Source organism: Onychomys torridus, chromosome 1 (assembly GCF_903995425.1).
Source record: "Onychomys torridus chromosome 1, mOncTor1.1, whole genome shotgun sequence".
Lineage (NCBI taxonomy): Eukaryota > Metazoa > Chordata > Mammalia > Rodentia > Cricetidae > Onychomys > Onychomys torridus.
In genome coordinates this window covers 119,317,034-119,339,077 of record NC_050443.1, presented here as the reverse complement: position 1 = coordinate 119,339,077, position 22,044 = coordinate 119,317,034, and the positions used below count along the sequence as shown (strand labels likewise).

Below are 22,044 nucleotides of genomic sequence, written 5' to 3'. Positions count from 1 at the left end.
TCTCCAAGTCTCTCACTGGGCCCCTTACTATCAATATATGGGACCCAACAACTTAGGCCACTTGGAACCCACACACAACTCACTGCCTGCCCCCTCATACTTAGTTCAGTCAGGATAATCCAGTTCTAGCCCTCTCTGTTCACTCTCCCTCCTCCCTGACCAACTCTTCTGAGGATTACACCTCAGGCCTGGTGAGCAGGTGGTCACTAAGGCCTCTCCATTGTGTGGGCACAGACTAGCACCTTCCGTGTTGCCTGGGAGCTGGTTCCGAGGCAGGTTCTTGGGCCCCTCTTGGGTGGTATGGGAAAGAGATTCCAGAAACCCTACCACACACAATGCTTGAGAAGCATGGTGCAGGTATCTGTAGCCCCCTGCAGTGGTAGAGAATAGTACAGGATGACCCAGGGCAGGACAGAGGGACCTAACAAGGGTTAGAGAAGCTTGAGATGAGAGCTTTGTGATCAAAGGGAATGAAGGGAACAGACATCAATCAGGACGGGGAAGAATGCAACCTTATGTTCAAGACAGGCACCAAATGCCTATTGAGTTATACAAACACACAGACAAGGGCCAGACCTGCTTCACTGCAGCTGAAGACTCACCAAGATGAAGAAGGGTCTGCATCCACAGTTCCCTAATGAACTATCCTAACAAACGGGTACAGTGGACAATGTGTGCTATTCCAGAGAAGCACACCAGCATGTCACTCACACTCAGAAGCAGGTATGAGAACAGGTAACCTCAGCTAGGCTCTTTCAATTCTGGAGTTCTAATCCTTAAAAAAACTAAAATCCTTGACAAGGAATTTTGCTTTGTAAAAGGTGAAGCTTCCTGGAAAGAAGAACAAAATATTTCATCTTTTAACCAAAAGAAAACTACTTGGGGGCTGGAGAGATGGCTCAGAGGTTAAGAGCACTGCTTCCTCTTCCAAAGATCCTGAGTTCAATTCCCAGCAACTACATGGTGGCTCACAACCATCTATAATGAGATCTGGTGCCCTCTTCTGGTCTGCAGGGATACACACAGACAGAACACTGTATACATAATAAAAAAAATTAAAAAAAAAAAAAAAGAAAAGAAAGAAAAAAAAAACTACTTATGTTTACTGAACTATACTATCTTGGACTCCAGGCAGGTGTCACATGAATTCGTCCCATGGGACAGGACTGTCACAACAGAGACAAACTCGGGTAAAGGTACTTGGCTAGAACTCTGTTCTCAGGAGCTGTGTCCATGGGAATAGCAGGGCTTCACTGCAGGAAGATAGACAGCTTTCTCCCCCAATTGCTGCATCCACCCCACATGTCAGCAAGTGACAAGAGACAGGCAAACACCCTAGGGTCCAAACTAAACAGCTTGAAGGAACTCATCTATGCATACAGGAGGCACCTCCGAATCTTCTGGCATCCACATAAAGGCAGCCACACATGACCAACAAGAAGCACACCTTCAAGGCATTGATGACAGTCTCAATGTGGGTCTTTACTGCCTCATGAGAGAACTCAGAGCTGGCCAATGTGCACATGCTCTCCAGAGCCAGGTAGCGCAGGTTCGTCTCCCGGTGCTGCAGGAATTGGCCCAGCTGATTACAGGCACGGACGAGCAAGTTTGGCTCACTGCAAGGAACAGGGGACATGGTGAGGAGGGGGATACAGTTAGGAAGGGCTGAGAACTACAAAAAGAGGGCACAGTAAGGAGGAGATGCATGGGGAGGGGGAAAAGTAAGGAGATGCAGTGGGGAGGGGCACAGTGAGGAGGACATGCAGTGGGGAGGAGCAAATGAGGAGGAGATGCAGTGAGGAGGGACACAGTGAGGAGGACATGCACTGGGGAGGAGATGCAGTGAGAAGGAGATGCAGTGGAGAGGAGATGCAGTGGGGAGGAGATGCAGTGAGAAGGAGCACAGTGAGGAGGAGATGCAGTGGGGAGGGGCAGAGTGAGGAGGAGATGCAGTGGGGAGGAGCACAGTGAGGAGATGCAGTGGGGAGGGGCACAGTGAGGAGGAGATGCAGTAGAGAGGAGATGCAGTGAGGAGCACAGTGAGGAGGAGATGCAGTAGGGAGGGGCACAGTGAGGAGGAGATGCAGTGGGGAGGAGCACAGTGAGGAGGAGATGCAGTGAGGAGGAGCACAGTGAGGAGGAGCACAGTGAGGAGGTAGTAGAAGTGCAGTGAGACATGAGAGTGAGGAAGGGGTGCTGTAAGGAAGATGTACAATGAAGGGCTGTAAAGAGGGGTTACAATGAAGAGGGGGTGACTTTCTAGTGAGTCTGCAGGATTTCCCCTACTCCAGAGTGAACTCCAGAAAGGTCTGGTAGACCAAGGCTTCATTTTCTTCAAGTTGTGTCCAGAAAACTGACTTGAACAGCAGCCAGCCTGGAGCAGGGCTGTGCAGGAAACTGGACCAGGCTAGGGCAAACAGTAAGTGGTGGGGGCTAATGGGGAACTCAGGATAAATCGTAACAATTTCTCCTTACACATGTTTCTTAAATAAGAACTGGGCAGTGGTGGCACACGCCTTTAATCCCAGCACTTGGGAGGCAGAGCCAGGCAGATCTGTGAGTTCGAGGCCAGCCTGGTCTACAGAGCAAGATCCAAAACAGGCACCAAAACTACACAGAGAAACCCTGTCTCGAAAAAACAAACAAACAAAAAGAATAAGATCTCCTTCACATTGTTTTTAACAGTTCATTCTCAGCCCTGCTCCAGTTTGAAAAACTGTTTCTATCCCAGTAACATTTATCTAAATGATTTAGTAAAAACAGCTGGTTCCAACCAGGCTAGATAGAGTTGCTGTCTTCTACAGCCCTGCTCCTGAGCCTCAGGCCTCTGGCAGAGATCCAGAGCACAGTGCCACAAGCATACACAAGGGCATGCCACCAGGGTTGAGCATAAAAGACCAGAAGCAAGCCTGGGCTATGTAAGATAACCACTGCCTGTGACCCACCCGTGGCCCTCTACAGGAGCTGGGAGTCAGGATTCAGGAGACCCCAGAATACTGGAGTGTGCCTTCCTGAGCAGCAAAGCTAACAGCATCCAGGTGTCTCTTCCTTCAGAAAAGCCTCTTGGTGACAGGGACACAAGCAGCTCTAGGGAAGATGCTACAGCCGAAGTATCTAGAGGGGATGTCCTATGGCCAGAGACGGTAGGTACATCAGCTGGAGAAGCATGAGGAGTCAGTGGTCTTACCTGATACAGGCCAAGCCTAGAAGGAAGCTACCTGTCAGCATCTGCACAAACAGCAGACACCAAGTGCCAGCCTCCACATGCTATCTCTGAGAGTGATGTGTTGCTGACAGTGGCTCACCTGTCATGATGGATGATCAGGCTGATGGCCTCAAACAGAACAGCATTCTTGGCATTTGAGTGTTGGACCTTCTTAGACTTAGGTGGCTCCTGGGCCTTGTTCAGGATGGTCTCCAAGCACTCAGTCAGACGGCCACGCACCGCAGGGTCTTCTGGGCAAGACACAACTGTCGGCTGGGCTACCAAAGCATATATCCCACCAGCCCTACCCCACACCTGGGCAAGAGGCCTCCGACACACTGTTTGTTCTATTGACAGTTATTCCCAGCTGCAGATATAACTGGGAGCATTTTTTAATTGCCATGGGACAGCTCCATGTTCAGTGTCATAAACATGAGGTGGGGCTTGGAGAGATGGCTCAGCAGTTAAGAGCACTGGCTATTCTTCCAGAGGTCCTGAGTTCAATTCCCAGCAACCACATGGTGGCTCACAACCATCCATAATGAGATCTGGTGCCCTCTTCTGGCCTGCAGGTATATATGCAGACAGAACACTGTATACATAATAAATAAATAAATCTAAAAAAAAAAAAAAAAAAAATGAGGTGCAGACAGAGCAGCTGTGGTAGTAGCCACACCTGCTTCTGATTCAGAGGGCACAAAGTACCCCTGTTGAGACAAGAGTATATTAGTCATAAAATCCAAGAATTATGGGTGAAACATCGAAGAAGCTTCAAAGACAAGGAGACTTTTTTCTGTTATTACCCACAGAAAAGGAGAAAATATACAGCAACATAAAGAGGAAGAAAGAAGAAATCTTTTTAATGTGATTCAAAGCAGAAGGAAAAACTAAAGCCATCCATGATGGTACACACCTGTATCAGAGCACTCAGAAGACAGAGGCAGAAGATTAGGAGGGCAAGACTATAGTAAGTCCAACAACAGACTGAGTTATTACAGGAGACCCTGTCTCATTAAGAACAAAACTAGGGAGACTGGAGAGATGGCTCAGTGGTTTAGAGTACTGATAGCTCTTCCAGAGGACCTGGGTTCAATTTCCAGCACCCACATGACAGCTCACAACTGTCTGGGGTGGGACCTGACACCCTTACACAGGCATACACACACAGGCAAAACACGAATGCACATAAAAAATAAAGAAATAAAAATAAACTTAAAAAAAAAAAAAAAAGAACAAAATGAGGGCCAGTGAGACAGCTCAATGGATAAAGGCATTTGTCAAACAGGTCCCAGACAGTTGTGAGCTGTCGTGTGGGTGCTAGAAATTGAACCCAGGTCCTCTGAAAGAGCTATCAGTACTCTAATCTGAGCTCAATCCTTAGTACCCACATGTGAAAAGAGAGAACAACACCCACAAGTTGCCCTCTGACCTCTGCATGCATGCTGTGGCACATGCATCCACAATACATTTACACACACACACACACACACACACACACACACACACACACACAAAATGTAAAATATTAAAACTAATGTAAATGTAAAAACTAATAAAGCAAAAACCTATAGAGAGCAAATTCGAGTCATAGTGGTGGGTGCCTGTTATCCTAGCACGTGGGAGGCTGAAGCAGGAAGATTACAGTGAATTCCAGGACAGTCTATGCTGTACAATAAGAACTTATTGCAGCCAGGCAATGGTGGTGCACACCTTTAATCCCAGCACTCAGGAGGCAGAGGTAGGAGGATCTCTTTGAGTTTAAGCCAGCCTGGTCTACAAAGTGAGTTCCAGGACAGTCAGAGCTGTTACACAGAGAAACCCTGTCTGGAAAAACCAAAAACCAAAAAACAACCTATTGCAAGAAAGAGGAGGAAGAGGACAGAACAGAACCAAGGCTCCCAATGAATTTTATATGTGGTGCTCAAGTAGTTATATGTGGATATATGTGCCTGTGGGAGGGGTCGGCCTCAGGTTCCATCCACATCCACACTTCTGAGATAGGGTCACTCACTGAGGCATGTCTTGCCAGTAGCTTACACTAGATCCTGCTGTCTCTTCCTCCCTGCTACTAGGATTACAAGTATGTACTACAAAGCCTGGCTTTTCATGTTGGTTTCAGATTGAACTCAAGTCCTTGTGTTTATCATGCCAGCACTTCACTAATTTGACCTCTCTCTGAAGCACCACCTAATAAACTTTTAAATCTAATAAACAAGATTTTGATCAACTAAGGAATTAAATTCTCCCTTGTTAAGTCTGCGGTCATGGAGTAGGGGGCTGCAGGGAGCATCAATGAAGAGAATATGGGAAATACTACTGGGGGGGGGGGGGCTGAAAAAAAAAAACCACCTAGAAGGGCTGCAGGGAACATTACCTGGGGGTGGGTAGCATTGCAGCAGTCTCAGAAGTTTGACTGACAGCCAAGGAGCTGGGACAAAGTAGTAAGTATAATCCTGAAGATCTGTTGATGCAGACGTCACAATCTGTAAAACAGGTGAGTGGATAACAGCACTGTCCTCAGGAGCCTCTGTGGGGACCCTTAGAAGAGCCACACTGGTCCCTGGACCGTGCTTTCTGAGGACAGTCGTTTAGTTTGCAGTGTCAGCTATTTCAATACTGTCCCCTGGAAAGAAGCTGGCATGGCCCCATCAGCTCACACTGAAAGGGACAGTGCACACCTCTCAGAGGACAGCTTCAAATGCTATCACCACGAGGGCTATGGTGCCCGAGGCACAGATGACCAAGGCTGCTTCCAAGCAATACCCAAGCAGCAACCATCCCTTAGTACTAACACTAACATCTGAAGAAGGAAATCAGTCTTTCCTTTGTGGACTGGAAAATGAACTGAAGAAAGTGCCTCAGGGTCACTCAGAAGGGTGGGGACAACCTAAGAAGCTAACGTTCTGACCCACACCCAAAGCCCCCGAGCCTGAGCCATGCTGTGAGCTTGATGAGCCAGGCAGTACTTGCTCTACTTAAATCTCCACCTCCTAATCCAGTATGTCTCCTGGCCTAGCTGTGACAACAGCTGTCTCCACAGACAGCAACGTGTCCTCTCCACCTCTTGTACCTTTTGTGTTGTTGCTGCTGTTTTTGAGACAGGGTTTCTCTGTGCAACAGCCCTGGCTGTCCTGGAACTAGCTTTGTAGCCCAGGCTGGCCTCGAACTCACAGAGGCCCACCCATCTCTGCCTCGAGTGCTGGGATTAAAGACCTGCAGCACCACACCTGGCTGCCTGTTACTTCTCTTTCTAGGGACTCAGAGTTGCCCCATCCCTAAAAGTGCACTCATATGACCCTTTAGCCAGGTGAGCACATTCTAGAAAGCTTATCCTGATGGTACTAGCTGGAGAGTCAAGAAAGGACTAAACAGGGCAAGAAGTTAACAGCAAGCAGCCAAACCAGGCAAAAACAAGCCCCAAACCACCTCCAGGAAATGCAGAGAAGCAAAAATATGATTTGTCTTTCCAACATTTTCTTTCCAGCTCCATCATGCTCAGAGAGAAACCTGAAGTTTTAAATGCATTTATTTACAACAGGAAGGCAAGGATAACTCTTGAATGTTTAGGAAAAAATAAGACAATAAAGACATAAACAGGATCAAAATAGGAAAACACAATAGAAGACAAGAAAATCAAAAGTGAATGCTTTCAGAGCAATTAGTACAGTCAATAGAGCATACCTCAGATAATAATCCATGAAGGTGCAATAGAGAGGGGGCTAGAGATGCAGCTCAGTGATAGAAAAACTCCACAGACTCAGGCCCTAGGTTCAATCCCAACACCACCTCCCAAGGGGAAAAAAAAGAAAACCCTAAGATTTGCCACTTCTGCAGATGAGATAAGTACATGGCCAATAAGCAATGAAAAGATGCCCAACCTCATCATTAGGAAAATGCAAATCAAGATCACAGGTCACAACCACAACTGTGAGGAAAAGCATCACCAAAAAATAAAACATGCCAGCATAGTAGCACAATGGTGCATACCTATAATCCTGGCACTTGGTGGGTGGGGGGAGGATCTCCAATTCAAGACCAGCCTAGGCTACTGAGCAAAACCTTGTATCAAATAAGGAAGGATGGGAGGGAGGGCCAAATGGCTCAGTGAGTAAAAGCACCTGTCTGTCTCACAAGCCTGACAACCTGAGACCAATCCCTGGAACCCATGCAAAGATAGAAGGAGAGAGCTAGAGAGATGGCTCAGTGTTTCTAGAGGCCCCAAGTTCAGTTCCCAGTATCCACTTCAGGCAGCTCAAGACTACTTGTAACTCCATCTCTAGTGAATCTGATGTCTCTGCACTCACATGTACATACCCACATGCAAACAAACAAACCTAAACAAAATTAAAATAAAAATAAATCCTTTGTTAAAAAATGGGAGGTGGCTCAGTGGTTTAGAGCAGTGGATGCTCTTCCAGAGGTCCTGAGTTCAATTTCTAGCAACCACATGGCAGCCCACAACTGTCTGTAACTCCAGTTCCAGAGGATCCAACACCCTCACACAAACATACATGCATGCAGGCAAAACACCAATGCACATAAAATAAATTTATTTTAAAAAAATGGGAGAACTAACTCCTAAAAGTTGTCCTCTGACCTCCACATGAGTCATGATGTGCACACACATACACATTAAAAGACAAACATTAGTGATGTGAGAAATTAGACCCTTGTGTACCATTGATGGGGATATAAAATGGTGTAGGTACTCTGCAGACAGTATGTCAGTTTCTTTTAAAAATAAAATTAGTGCCATGCTGTGGTGGCACACGCCTTTAATCCCAGCACTCAGGAGGCAGAGGCAGGCGGATCTCTGTAAGTTTGAGGCCAGCCTGGTCTACAGAGTGAGTTCCAGGAAAGGTGCAAAGCTACACAGAGAAACCCTGTCTCGAGAAACAAAAAACAAAAATAATAAAAATAAAAATGAAATTAGCATATAATCCAGCAACTCCACTCCCAAAAGAAAAAGCAGCATGCAGGAGACACATTATGCACAGCCAAGCCACATTTACAACAGCACTATCCACAGCAGCCAAAACATGGCAACCCAACATCCAAGCAGCCCAAGGCTGAGGAGTTAGCAAAATGCATATGAGACAGAATACTATTCATCCCTCAGAGCTGAAGAGACAGTTTAGTGGTTAAGAGGATATACTGCTATTCCAGAGGGCCTTAGGTCAGTTACCAACACCCATGTTGGGTGGCTCATAACTGCTTGTAACTTCAGCTCCTTAGGGACCCATCTCTCTCTAACCTCTGTGAGCAGTATGCATATACATGTGTATATACAAACTCACACACACAATCTTAAGTAAAGATTATTCAGGTCGGAGTTGGGGATTTAGCTCAGTGGTAGAGTGCTTGCCTAGCAAGCGCAAGGCCCTGGGTTCCATCCTCAGCTCCACAAAAAAAGATTATTCAGGCCTAGGAAGAAAGAAAATACTGATACGAGAAGTCTAGAAACACAGGTAGTCTCTAAGGGCATTATGTTAAATGGAAAATATTATGTGATTCTACTTGCATAAGGTAGCCAGTGTTGTTAAAGCCAGTGACAGCCATGTAGAAGGTGCCAAAGGTTGGCAAGGATAAGTGGAGTATCAGTGTTTAATGAGGATAAGTTTACAGGGTGAAAAGAGAAATAGAGAACCAGTGAGATGGCTCAGGGGGTCAAGGTGCTTACAGTTAAGCCTAATGACCTGAGTTTGATCCCTGGGACCCACATGGAAGGAGAGAACTGACACCCACAAGCTGACCTCTGACCTCTACATGCATGCCATAACACACATGGCTCACAAGTGTGCACAAATAATAAATACATACTAAAAATGAAGTTGTAGCAATAGATGGAGATTATGGATCTAATTAACACCAAATGAAGTATATACATTTTAAAGTCAGAATAATAGATTTTATGTGTATTCCACCACACTAAAATTTTTTTTGACACAGAGTCTCACTATGTAACCCTGGCTAGCCTTGAACTCATAGAGATCTATCTGCCTTTGTCTCCCAAGTGCTGAGATTAAAGGCAGGTGCCACCAAACCTGGCCCAAAAAGAATTTTGTTTAATCAGTTGCATAAGATAACATCATATTCCAGGCAGCAATGGCACATACCTTTAATCCCAGCACTCGGGAAGCAGAGCCAGGCGGATCTCTGTGAGTTTGAGGCCAGCCTAGTCTACAGAGCAAGATCCAGGACAAGCATCAAAACTACACAGAGGCTGGGCAGTGGTGGCGCACGCCTTTAATCCCAGCACTCGGGAAGCAGAGCCAGGCGGATCTCTGTGAGTTTGAGGCCAGCCTAGTCTACAGAGCAAGATCTAGGACAGGCTCCAAAGCTACACAAAGAAAACCCTATCTCAAAAACAAAACAAAACAAAACAAAAAAGATAACATCACATTTAAAGTACAAATTCTAGACTTGTAATACAGCTCAGCAGTGGAATGTTTATCTAGCATACACAAGGTACTAGACTCAATCCCCTGAACCTCATAAAAAAGTAACAATTGTAAGCAATCTCTGAGAACGGCATTTTAAAACAGAGCTGTCAGTCTAATATATAAGGCACTTAGGGATGACTGAGGATGGTATGGCTGTGGCAACAGGGTCCTGGGACAGCTTAGCTTCCTCAAGACCTGGAACTAAAGCCAGCAGGTGGATGCTATGGTGACTGGAAGACCATTCCAACCTTGACTCAGTACAGCAATAGTATATCCTATCCAACATACTACCGTGGACCCCTGGCGGTGGTGGCGCACACCTTTAATCCCAGCACTCAGGAGGCGGAGGCAGGCGGATCTCTGAGTTCAAGGCCAGCCTGGTCTATAGAACAAGTTCCAGGACAGGGCCCAAAGCTACATAGAGAAACTCCGTCTCAAAAAAAAAAAAAAAGAAGGAAGGAAGGAACAAAGAAAGAAACGAAGAAAGAAAGAAAAGAAAAGCTACAAAAGGTTACAGAGACACCTTGTCTGCAAAGGCAAGTGACCCCATGGGACTCTGGGGGTAGGGACCAGGTACACAGATGACTTGTGAGGCCGAAGACTGGCAAAGCTTCAGAGAGCAGTGTGGGGAGAACAGGAAGTAGAACTCACAGAGTAGCAGGCTCTCCAGGGTGGTCCAGGGTATTGGGTCCCTCACATCTGTACAGGGCCGGCTATGCCACCTAGGAGGGGCCTCAAAGCAGCTGACTTCTCAAACTGGATTTAGTGCTCTGACCAGAGGAGGCCCAGCAACTTAAAGTCTCTAACCAGAGAACTCTACAAAACAGTGACATGGTAATATTCCTAGCCATAGAAGAAAGATTGTCAGTTCAAGGCCAGTCTGGGCTACACAGTTAGAGCCTGTGTCAAAACAAGAAAGCCAAATAGCATGTCACACCAACTTCTACACACAGATCAAGGAAGGTCATATACACTCACTACCTATAAGAACAACAAAGGGTAAGTGGTGGCAAGTTGTATGTTCCAATCCAATGCAGGCGACAGTGCCAATCTATGTGAATGCTTCCCAGTCTCCAGGCCCTATCACAGTAAAATACAAGTCCAAGAGGCCAGTGTGAGCATCCTCAGGCAAGACCAAATCAGAGGAACCAGCCACATTGCTGCAGGTGTCACAGCAACTAGTGTAGAAGCTACTGAACACCCCTACAGCCTAAGCAATGCCATCCTACCACTTCCAACATTTCACACATAGACCACAAAACATCCTGGGCTGCTCACAGTACATCATTAATGACTGTCTCCAAGCAGAAAGTAACAAAAGACTTGACAGAACGGGGATGATTATACCGCAGCCCATTGAATGGCCACTTCTTTGCAGAATCAGAAAAATAATAACAGCTACTCCAAACAAAAGAAAGGGGTTCACACCCAAGGCAGCCAGATAGACACATACAAAATAAACATGCCACGTAGACCCGCTGACAAAATCCAAGACACAAAGCCAGGGCCAGTCCTAGCTACAGTGAAGGTGGGTAGGGAGTACACCAGCTAACACGCTCTCCTCTTCAGGGGACAGGAGAATGCTTGCCACTGGCAGCTGCCCCTCAACGTACACACTGGATAGGGCAGGGTCCTTCTCAACTAACAGAGAATGAAATATCAAGAACTGGCAGAGGCAATTTTTATCCTGGAATTTACAAACTGGGCCAAACATCCTACATTCTAAAGCATAAAGAAATATTTCAGTCAAGCAATGAAGATCAAGATCCCCTGCTATCTGTCCCCACCATGGACTTACTCTGCTCAGTCGAGAGACGGCTAGGGAGACAGAAGTCTTGAACTCCTCGGGATTCTTCTGGGCCAGTGTGGTAATGAGGCTAGTTGCAGCAGTCACTACACCCTGAAAGACAAGAACTCCAATCAGGAGGCCCACAGACACCACAGGTAAAGTACAATCTATGGTACACAGCCACCTGAGCCCAAGCCTGCCCTGACTGACCCATGAGGTTTGCAAAATTGAGACAGGGCATACTGGCTCCTTCTGGGTCCACCTTCTCTCTGGAAACTGGCAATCTAGTCTAGCTTGGCCCAGGTACTTGCAGGTGAAGCAGGGCTGCAACTGGAAAGCCTGTGAGCCCTATTCTGTTTGTCACCTGTGTGCCTCTGTCCCCATCTGCTCCAGTTGCTTTTCATTTAAATGACTGTGCCCACTGTAGTGGGAGACAGAACCTTCCAACTTACTTGAATTTTCAGTCCTGCTCTATCTTAACTTGGATAGGTCCCAGACCCAGGGCTGAAGACTGCTCCCCTGCAGAGTCCGTCCCCACACCCTACGGACTCAGATTGGAGCAGGTGAAACCCCAGTGCAGCATGGCAGTTTCCCCACAAGGCCTTAGGTCTACCACTGTCCAAGGGAAACAAATAGCTGTTTCCAGTACATTATCTCTTGAAAGATTTTGGTTAAGAAATCTCTAGCCTGGCAGTATGGCACACCTGTAATCATAGCACTTCAGAGGAAGAAGAACAAATGTTTCTTCAAGGCCAGTCCAAGCTATATGGTAAGATACTGGTTCAAAAACAAAAGTAAATTCCATCAGGTTAGGAGTCAAGTGTGGTGATATTTTGTATATGCTCTAACAAATAAAGCTTGCCTGAAGAGCAGAGGACAGGGCCAGCCACAGAGTTAGCCAGAGGCCAGGAGTGGTGACACCTTTAATCCTTGCACTTGGGAGGCAAAGGCAGACCGATCTCTGTGAGTTCAAGGCCACCCTGGACTATACAAGATTAACCCAGTCTAAAAGAGAAACAGAGCCAGGTGGTGACAGCTCATACTTTAATCCCAAAACTAGGAAAGTTGAGACAGGAATCGATAAGGCTGGTCAGAGAAAGGAATATAAGGTAGGAGTTTGGCCCCCTTTCAGCTGAGGACTCAGGGGCATTCAGTTTGAGGATTCATGTAGATAGGATCTTCCCCTTTTGGCTGAGGAGTTGGCAAGCGGTTATGTGGCTTGCTCTGATCTTTCAGTATTTACCCCAGGTATCTGGCTCTGGGTTTTTATTAAGACCATTTAGGATTCATGCAACAGTCAGGTACTTCTGGATTCCTAGCATTTGGAATAGGCCAAATTCACAAGAAATACTGCTACTGAAGCTATGTGCAAACAGCTAGCTATTGGCCACCGACTCAGCTTCTCTTTACATCACTGTCTGTTCTTCTGTGATCTCCCAGGAAGCTAAAAACAAGAAGCACACTGCCATATGCAAACACATGGTCCTCAAGTATCCCCTGGCCTCAGGTGAATATAGGGCAACCCTGGCCTTTTGCTCCCTCTCCAAATCTCTTCCCCAAATGGCCATTCATTCAGTCCTCATAGCTCTAAGTCATCTGTTCCATCTCACCACCCTTATGGGTCATCAGGGCTGCCTCTTCACCAGTATATCCCTCTACTGAGAGGCCTCTGTGTATTCTTGACCTCACCTGCAGATCCTTGGCCTTGGGATTATACACTGCTCTCAGAAGAGGTCACCAAGCTATAAGAAAGCATCTGACATCTTATCAGACAGAGTAAATGCTGCTCAGCTGCACACAGCTGGCTCACCTGCACAATGGCACGACACCTGACTCTCACAGCCTCTGAAAAGCTGGTTTAAGTCTGGACCGCTATGGCTACGAGAATCTTAATCTTTCTGAACCTTGGTTTCCTCAGCTATAAAACTGGCAAATTCCTACCTGGTGGCAGTGGTGCACACCTTTAATCCCGGAACCCAGGAGGCAGAGGCAGGCAGATCTCTGTGAGTTCAAGGCCATTCTGAGAGTTCCAGGACAGCCAAGGCTACACAGAGAAATTCTGTCATGAGAAAAACAAAAACAAAAAAACTAGGAAATCCCCACTGTTTACAATTTACAAAGTCTACTGATGGTGAACTACCATTTACCTGACACAGCCGATGGCCTCCAGCAACACCTGAGCCCCAGATGGTACTCAAGCCTGCAGGGTCTAAGCTATCTGCACCAGTGCTCAGGGCCCACTCACAAAGCAGCATTACTGGCTCACCTCGGGGCCCTCTGCCTTCTCTGCACTCCCTTCAAGATCTATTCAACTCCTATCTCAACAAGCTTGAACAGTGGCCATTACACAGTAGAATGTCCAATGCAAGCCCCTCGACTGAACTCTGAATGTTCATGTAACAAGCTTTAACTTTCACAGCAGATTGTCCTGGGGAAAAGTAACTAGCAAACACACTTGCCTGACCCCATTAGACTCACTTGCTCAGCAGTCCAAGCAGCAGAGGCCATGGCCCACAGCTGTTTCCCACCCAGATAAGCAGCCATAGTCACCATTACAAACTTCCAGTCCTCTTCTATAAAATGGGTAATTTAGTAATACTGGCACAATGAAGCTTAACCAGGAACACACCCATCACAGTCCCACACAAGCAGCTTATGAAGACATAGATGCTGAGTGGGAATCACTCTGCATAGATGGAATCCCTGGAGAATGTCTTGCTGCAGGGAGAGGCTGGCAGCCTGTGTGCCTAGCTGCAGAGGAGACCTTCATCATCCTGGGAGTCTCAAAAGGCCACTTCTACAGCGCTCTTCTGAAAAGGTTTCTGGATGGTTAAGAGTGGAATAAAACACTTACCAAGTGCTGGTCATTGAGGAGGTGTACCACTCGGGATGTCCAGTCACCCATAGGAACTAGGTCAGGTGATGTCCTGTATAGACGCAACAAGCAAAGGGCTGCACTCTGCTTCACACTATCCATAGTATCTCTGGAAAACAGACATCATCAGTCACTCAGGAGAATGGCAGCCTCTCAAGGTACCACAAGTTAAGCCAAGCAGAGCATGGAACTGCGTAGAGAGTATGTCAGGTTTACCAGGAGACTAGTGGGTCAAGAGGGCCTGCACAGCTCAACATGCCAGCCCTGCACAGGTCACTCTGAAAGACAAAGTTCAAGCACGACACCGGCCCACAGACAAAAGCCTGCACTGTTTGCTCTTTGGCCTCCAAAGGCTTCAACTCTCATCCCTTCCTGGACACTGAATACACAAGATAGACAACAGAGGCCAGCCATGTCTATGATGCTCCTCTCTGAACCACAGGACAACCCACCCCCTTGCAGTTTGTTACAGCAAGAACAGATTGGAGACCTGAAATGCCAGAGTGGTTTCTACAAAATGTGTCCTGTTCCCCACACTTCACCCTGCTCCCCTACTCTGAGGAAGCAGGCTCAAGTTGTCTTGTCCCAGTGAGGAAGTGGGATCTCTTTTTCTTTTGCTTTGGATTTTTATTGTTTGGTGTAGGGTGTCATCATGTATCCCACACTACCTCAAACTCAAGATTCCCCATCTCAATCTCCTGAGTGCTAAGATTACAAGTATACGTCACCATGCCTAAATCTAAGACAATCTTAAGAGAAAGCACACTGTGGCCTGGCCCAGCCCACAGCCTCACATCAGCATCGCCATGCAGCTGTTGAGCTCCCTCCCTCACCTGACACACCTGACACACAGCTGCTGCCTTCCAGACACACTGCATGCGACGGCCTGAGGGAGGCAGCCTCTGGTGTCAGGGAGTGCTGCCTTCTCTCTACTCCCTCCAAGGCCCCCCAGGCCAAAAACAAAAGTTCTAAGTGGGTGCAGACACCAAGCAGAGGCAACTGTTTTCTGCTCTGTTGAAGACAGGAGCTCTGGGAACTCCCCTTCACCCTACCAGATCCTGCCAAGAAGAAGGAAAGAGGCCGGGTGTAGTGACATGTCTCTAGTCTTAGCACTCAGGAGGCAGAGGCAGAGGCAGAAGGATCTCTGTGAGTTCCAGGCCAAACATGACTACATACTGAGACCCTCTCTCAAAAACAGTCAAACAAACAACCAAGCAGGAGGAAAACAAACAGGCTGGTCAAGTCAGCTGGAGGAGGCGGTTGGTCAGAACATCCTTTCTGAAGAACCAGCTGGAGTCTTTATGACTGAGGTAGGAACTGTGGCTTTGATGAGAAGGAAAAGGGCCTGTGGACTCTAGCTTAGTCAACTTTTGGTTACTGGATTTTTATTCCCAAATGAATAGAAAACCTTTTAAATCTCCCCCAGGATTATTCCAATGAAGAAAATTACTATTGTGAATAATTTTAGTTTATGTGTAATGCTGGGAATGGAAACTAGGGTTTCACACATACTAGATAAATGCTCACCGCTAAGTTGCAGCCTAGCCTGAAAGTCCTTTTAGATACTCATCCCATGGGGAGAAGAGCAGGCCCATGCCTCATTCTGGCCTCACATCAATCCCATGGGAGTCACTGCAGGTGCCCTCACTGTAGACTATAACTGCAGGGTCTGTGCAACAAGAACCATGTTTGTTTCTATATGTTCAACCAGGATGCTGAACCAGGAGACCATCTCCCCTTGTTCCCAGAAAGCTCAAAAGAAAGGAGCAAGCACCTGCCAGCTCAGAGGTAAGAACACAGAACATCCTCCTATACCCACTGAGCTCAGGGCAGCTCCCACCTGTCAAAGGCAGTCTTTCTGATCCTCTACTGTATCCTAGAGCACCAATGCCACCTCCCATCTCAGCACCACGTCCTAAGTGCTGACCGGGCTACTCCGTCATGACATCATCTACATTCACTGGCCTCCCATCTCCAGGAGCCACATTAATCAGCACCTGCTTGACAGTGCAGACACTGTTCACAGAACCATCTGGCGCTCAGTGGGATTCGTCTCTTGATTACAGGGTGCCATGGTAAGCTTTGCCTATGAACTGTCTCTACAGCCCAATATTCGCCAACTGGGAGGCACGATCTGTCTTCTGCTAAAGAACCTTTACTCAGCATTGGGCCTGTGGTCACTCTGCGTGCGCTCTTGCGTATTTCAGGAAATATGCCTGCTCCTCCAATGGTTTTCAAGGATTGCCCTGTCTGTACCTCCCCCACTGGACCAGCCCTGAGGCAGTGCCAGAAGGCCTCATGGAGCAGAGCAGGCAACACTCAGGTGTCCTGTCCACAGGACTCCATGGTGACTATTAGGGAAGAAGGCCAGGGAGGCCTTGCTAGCAGCTCACACTTGCAGTCTGCCCAACTTCCTCTCTCTCTGGTCTGAACTCTAGCCTTTCCTCTACCCCCACACCCTCTGTGACCCCTACCTCCAGCACCCTGGTGTTCTCTTTGATTTCTGCTTACAGTCCATAGAAATAAACCTTCAACACAACTCAGCTTTGCAATGCCTGTCTTCATCAACCTCCTGTGGTCCACACCTACATCTCCACAGGACGCTTCTCTCCAGCCTGGCTCCTCTTCTCCTGTGCTTCATGATGCTCAGGACTGAGGTGCCAAGACTGGCTTAAAGCTCCTACACCACAGCACAGTGACAGAGGCCTGCACTGTTCTCTACTCTGTGTCTGTGCCATACGCAGGACAGTTAGTAATACCTTTGGTCTCAGCCTCCTAGCAAAACAGAAGCAGGCCCTGCACTACAAGAATGGTGAATGCTCTGAGTCTTTTGGTCCGTGCCAGCCACATCCATTTCCCCTCAGATAGCTGACTAAGTAGAGAATGTAGGCTAGCTCTGACCTCTGGGACTCCCTACCAATACGCCAGCTTCATGGGCAGCAGAGGGGTGTGGTCACATCTCCCAGGGCCTTGATACCCTAGTCAATTCACTAACAACTATCCTATCCTGTCTCCTGGACCATGATGAGTGTAACTACTATGTCTATGGATTGGCTAGACAACAACATAAAGCATGTGACCAGGCAGAAGCTAGCCTTGCCTCTGCCAACCTTGAGGCCCAAAACAGCCCCAGCTGCTTCAAACTCTTCTAGAGCAGCCTCTTGGCGCCACCTGACAGTTCTCCAAATGAACTGAGGGAAGAGATGATGCAGAAGTCTCAAGATACAAGGGCTTGGCCTTTGCCCCAATACTTCTGGGAAGGGATAAGACTCAGGGCTATGCCAAACAACTTTGTTTCTTTCTCCCTGAAGTCCATGCAAGGCTGGAGTCCTTTCTGGGCTGGCAAGCTAAGAAGGGCTTTCTTCTATGGTCTGCTGTCTCAGTGGTCTCAGGAAGAGAATCTGGCAGTGCCTCTGAGCTCTACACTAGGACTTCGTGACATCCCACACTACACATAGTGGAGTGCATCTAGAAAGAGCATGATGTCAACAGCACCCAGATACATACCCTGCCACGAGGATCTTGGGGATCTCTCCAGCGAAGGCCTCTGCCATCTCACGGCTACCCACATTGGCAATGCAGTGCAGGGCCAGGCCCATAAATGTGGGGTTGCGGCTGGCCAGGTCATTCTTGATGGCATTGTTAATCAAGCGGATCAGTTCGCTGTTCGAGTTCACCAATACAGAGATGAAAAGGTAGCCCTGTATTCCCAGAAGGCAGGGACAAAAAGCTTATGACAAGAAGCCTAACACACAATGCACATATAAGCCAGCCTGGAAAGCCTCAAGTACCATCCCAGTGGGTGCCACAGAGTCTGGTCCCTGAAAACAGCCCACACTCGGACAATGTACAGTGAACAACACTTTGCTACTATCCAGCCCTGATGCAGCATTCCCACTAAAATGTGTGCATTGTGAGAGGCACAAGGAAACCTGACCACTCAGTCCTTCCCCAAGCCTCACTTCCCTCTCAGTAGCTCACACATCTGTGTCCAGATGCCACAGCCTCCTCAGGTCAGAATGGCAGGGGGCTGTCACTGCAAGAACCAAGCCTGGCACCATTCACTAATAAACATACATGTTTGTCCAGAAACCCAGTTTACTGCTCTCCCTCCTCTCAAGTTTATCCCCATTGTTGCCCCACTACTTGTTCATACCCAGTAGTCTCATATCACCCTTCTGTCACAAGATGAAGATGTGAAGGCTAATTTTCTTAACGAAAATCCTAAGACATTTGGCTTTTGTTGTTGTTATTGTTGTTAAGTTCAATTTTTAACCAAAAGAGAAAGCTATTAATTGAAACACAAACAGCCTTACTACATACAAAAGAATGTAGAGCTAAAACACCAAGCCTAAGCAAGTCTAAGCAGCCTGCATAACAGGGACCCTCACACTCTAGTGCAGGGCCAGAGAAGGAGGGAACAGCACCATCTATGGCTGGCTGGCTGGCTGGCTGGCTTTCTTTCTTTCTTTTCTTTCTTTCTTTCTTTCTTTCTTTCTTCCTTTCTTATGGTTTTATTTCATTTTTTATGATTTATTTATTTATTACATATACAGTGTTCTGTCTGCATGTATGCCCACATGCCAGAAGAGGGCACCAGTGGATGTGAACCACCATGTGGTTACTGGGAATTGAACTCAGGACCTGTGGTAGAACAGCCAGTGCTCTTAACCTCTAAGCCATCTCTCCAGCCCCATATGCTTTATTTCTTGCCCCTATGGGCACAGATCCTGTTCAGACAGTCATGTAAAAGGCCATGCAGTAAAGTCACTGCTGGTACTGTACTCACTACCAAGGTCCTGTGAAAAGGCAATGAGGCCTGTGGGCAGCAGACACAGGGGTGTGAGCACAGAGAATCTACCAGTCTAAGCTTGAGAGCAGCAGGAAGAAGGCCACCCCACCAAAGTCCATCCTTGGCACCACTGCTCCCCAGAAGCAAAGAACTAAGTTGGAATGGGCATGGCTGCTAGGTACCAGCACCTGGCAGCAACATAGGCCAGAAGCACAGGTGGTTAGTACTCAATAAGGGACAGAGTGAAGGAGGAGAGTCTGCAAACTGCACACAGGGCACACGGCCCTGCCCCTTGATTATACTCACAATCTGCTTTTCCGTGTATCTGTTTGAGCTCAGAAGATTCACAGCTTCCATGTGTCCAAAGTCGATGTCATGACCAAGGAGAAAGATGAAGAGCAATTTGCAGACATACTTCTTTTTACTGTAGCCATCAAGAGCCTTGTCACCTACAGAAAAGGTGAAGAAAGGTTTATATCAGGTGGGCAAGGTGAGGAAGGCAGAGAACTGTGTAGCAGAGTAACAGACTGCAGTAAAGGCCTCAGTGAGGGCACAGGCCTCCAGTCAGACATGCAGCTAAAGATACAGGCCGAGCAGCTCTCTCACTTGGTAATCACGGTGCACACCAGAATCCAGAATACCTGGCAGTTAGTGCTCTGTACCCAAGAAGACCTGCTAGTGCCTGTCAGTGGGGCCTTGACCTCTTTCAACCTGCCTTGGCCCCAAAAGTCCCAAAGGGATAGATCTGCAAGCCCTGCATAAACCATCAAGCTAATCCTTTAAACAGGCTTATTGCCTTAGGCAGATACACTTACTATAAATTATCTTCCATTTCACAATTATGGGGCAAATCACCTAGCCATAAAACCACACACACACACACACACACACACACACACACACACACACACACACACACACACAGTCCAGGATCACGTGGTATGGCTGAACTTCCTCCTAATCACAGCAAAGCAAGTCCAACTAGAGACTTACTATATAGCACAAAGCTCCATATGTAACCGAGAGCCATCAGCCCTGCTGCTCACTTCATCTGAGCCACAGGAATACTCCTGAGCCGAAGGGAGGATGCTGGCATATACTCTTCTCACTGAGCTGGGACTTTCCGGTGACACTGAGTCAGTATAAGATACATACAGCCGGGCGGTGGTGGCACACGCCTTTAATCCCAGCACTCAGGCAGAGGCAGAGGCAGGCAGATCTTTGTAAGTTCGAGGCCAGCCTGGTCTACCGAGTGAGATCCAGGAAAGGCGCAAAGCTACACAAAGAAACCCTCCCTGTCTCAGAAAACCAAAAAAAAAAAAAACCAAAAACAAACAAACAAACAAACAAAGATACACACAAAGGTGTGTGGCTGGTCAAGACCATGTGGCAACACTTTCCTTCTGCTTGCTAAGGGCTGAGCAGTGGCATCTCTGTGGATAGGACTGTGGACCTTCCAGGGATGTCCAGACAAACACCCTACATGTTGGGTAAAGACCAACTCAAAGTGACCTTGTGGAGCCCCTGGGAAGGCATTCTTCCTTTCTAGCAGCAGAATATAATTAAAACTCAAACACTGTGAGGCCCTATCTAGCTGGGTGTAGCTCCTACTTATCCTCAGCCTATTGCTATCTTCAGTGTTCTGTATGTGGCCTGAGTAATAGCAGGGAGGCAGAGACAGGCAGATCTTTCCAAATTTGAGGCCAGCCTGCTCTACATAGTAAGTTCTAGCCTAGTCAGGGCTACACAGTGAGACCCTGTCTCAAAAAAAAATGTTATTATTCAAAAGGTTAAAAGTATTATCAGGTTACAGAGTGGCTCACCTGGGTTTTACCCCATTATAAAAAAAAAAAAAAAAAGTAAATTAGGGCTGGAGAGATGCCTCAGAAGTTAAGAGCACTGACTGCTCTTCCAGAGGTCCTGAGTTCAATTCCCAGCAACCACATGGTGGCTCACAACCATCAGTAATGAGATCTGATGCCCTCTTCTGGCCTGCAGGCACATATGCAGGCAGAACATTGTATACATAATAAATAAATAAATCTTTTTTTAAAAAGTAAATTAATAAACTCCGCTTTAAGGTATGCCTCAAAGACTATAGATCAGGAAGTTAAGCCTGGTAGCACATAAGTATTATCTAAGAACTCAAGAGGTGGAAGCAGAAGGATCAGGAAATCAAGGCCAGCCTGAATATAGCAAGACTGAGAACAGTGAAATGTCAGCAGGTAAAAGCATCTAATGCAAGCCTGATGACCTGAGTTCAAGCCCTGGTACCACTAGAAGGAGATAACTGCCTGTGGCGGGCTGTGCTCAAACACGGTAGCACACAGAGAGCACAACAGTTTAAAGTAGTGAGAGATTCAGTTGCACATGAAACATGAAGAAGCTTTGCTGGACCTCAGAGAGCAAACTGAGTTAAAGATACAGAGGACGAGGCTGGAGAGATGGCCCAGGGGTTAAGAGAGTATGCACTGTTCTTCCAGAGGACCAGAGTTCATTCCCAGCACCACATCAGGCAGCTCACAACTACCTCTAACTCTAGTTCCAAGAGGGTCCAACACCTCTAGTCCCTGCAGACATCCCCACATAAAAACACACACATACACATAATTATAATTAAAAATTTTATATAGATATATTTTTTTTTGGTTTTTCAAGACAGGATTTCTCTGTGTTTCTCGCTATCCTGGAATTCATTCTGTAGACCAAGCTGGCCTCAAACTCAGAGAACTATCTGCCTCTGCCTCTCAAGTGTTAGGATTAAAAGCATGCACCACTACCACCAAGCTAGAATTAAAACTTTTTAAAAAGTCACTGAGGATGTGCTAATCACATCCTCCTGTTTGGTGGTAATGTGACCTGGATGGACCATGAAAGAGCTACAGGAAAGGAACTCGTCAAAATCTAGCAAGGCAATGAATAGTACAGTACATATTCATA

The 22,044-nt window shown here is 47.1% G+C and overlaps 1 protein-coding gene across 2 annotated transcripts in view; it reads right to left on the bottom strand.

Annotated features, from left to right (window-relative positions):
* Ap2a2 (adaptor related protein complex 2 subunit alpha 2) overlaps positions 1 to 22,044 on the bottom strand; it is a 71,635-nt gene that overhangs the window by 15,798 nt on the left and 33,793 nt on the right. Inside the window, exons 3-9 of one of the 2 annotated variants that reach the window (XM_036199278.1) lie at positions 19,411 to 19,553; positions 17,820 to 18,013; positions 14,292 to 14,421; positions 11,447 to 11,548; positions 5,580 to 5,688; positions 3,306 to 3,456; positions 1,448 to 1,616 (exon numbers count right to left, since the gene is read on the bottom strand). In XM_036199278.1, coding sequence (XP_036055171.1) covers positions 1,448 to 1,616; positions 3,306 to 3,456; positions 5,580 to 5,688; positions 11,447 to 11,548; positions 14,292 to 14,421; positions 17,820 to 18,013; positions 19,411 to 19,553 — 998 coding nt within the window. The remainder of the gene's footprint in view (positions 1 to 1,447; positions 1,617 to 3,305; positions 3,457 to 5,579; positions 5,689 to 11,446; positions 11,549 to 14,291; positions 14,422 to 17,819; positions 18,014 to 19,410; positions 19,554 to 22,044) is intronic. The other variant, XM_036199285.1, reaches the window with a different exon arrangement.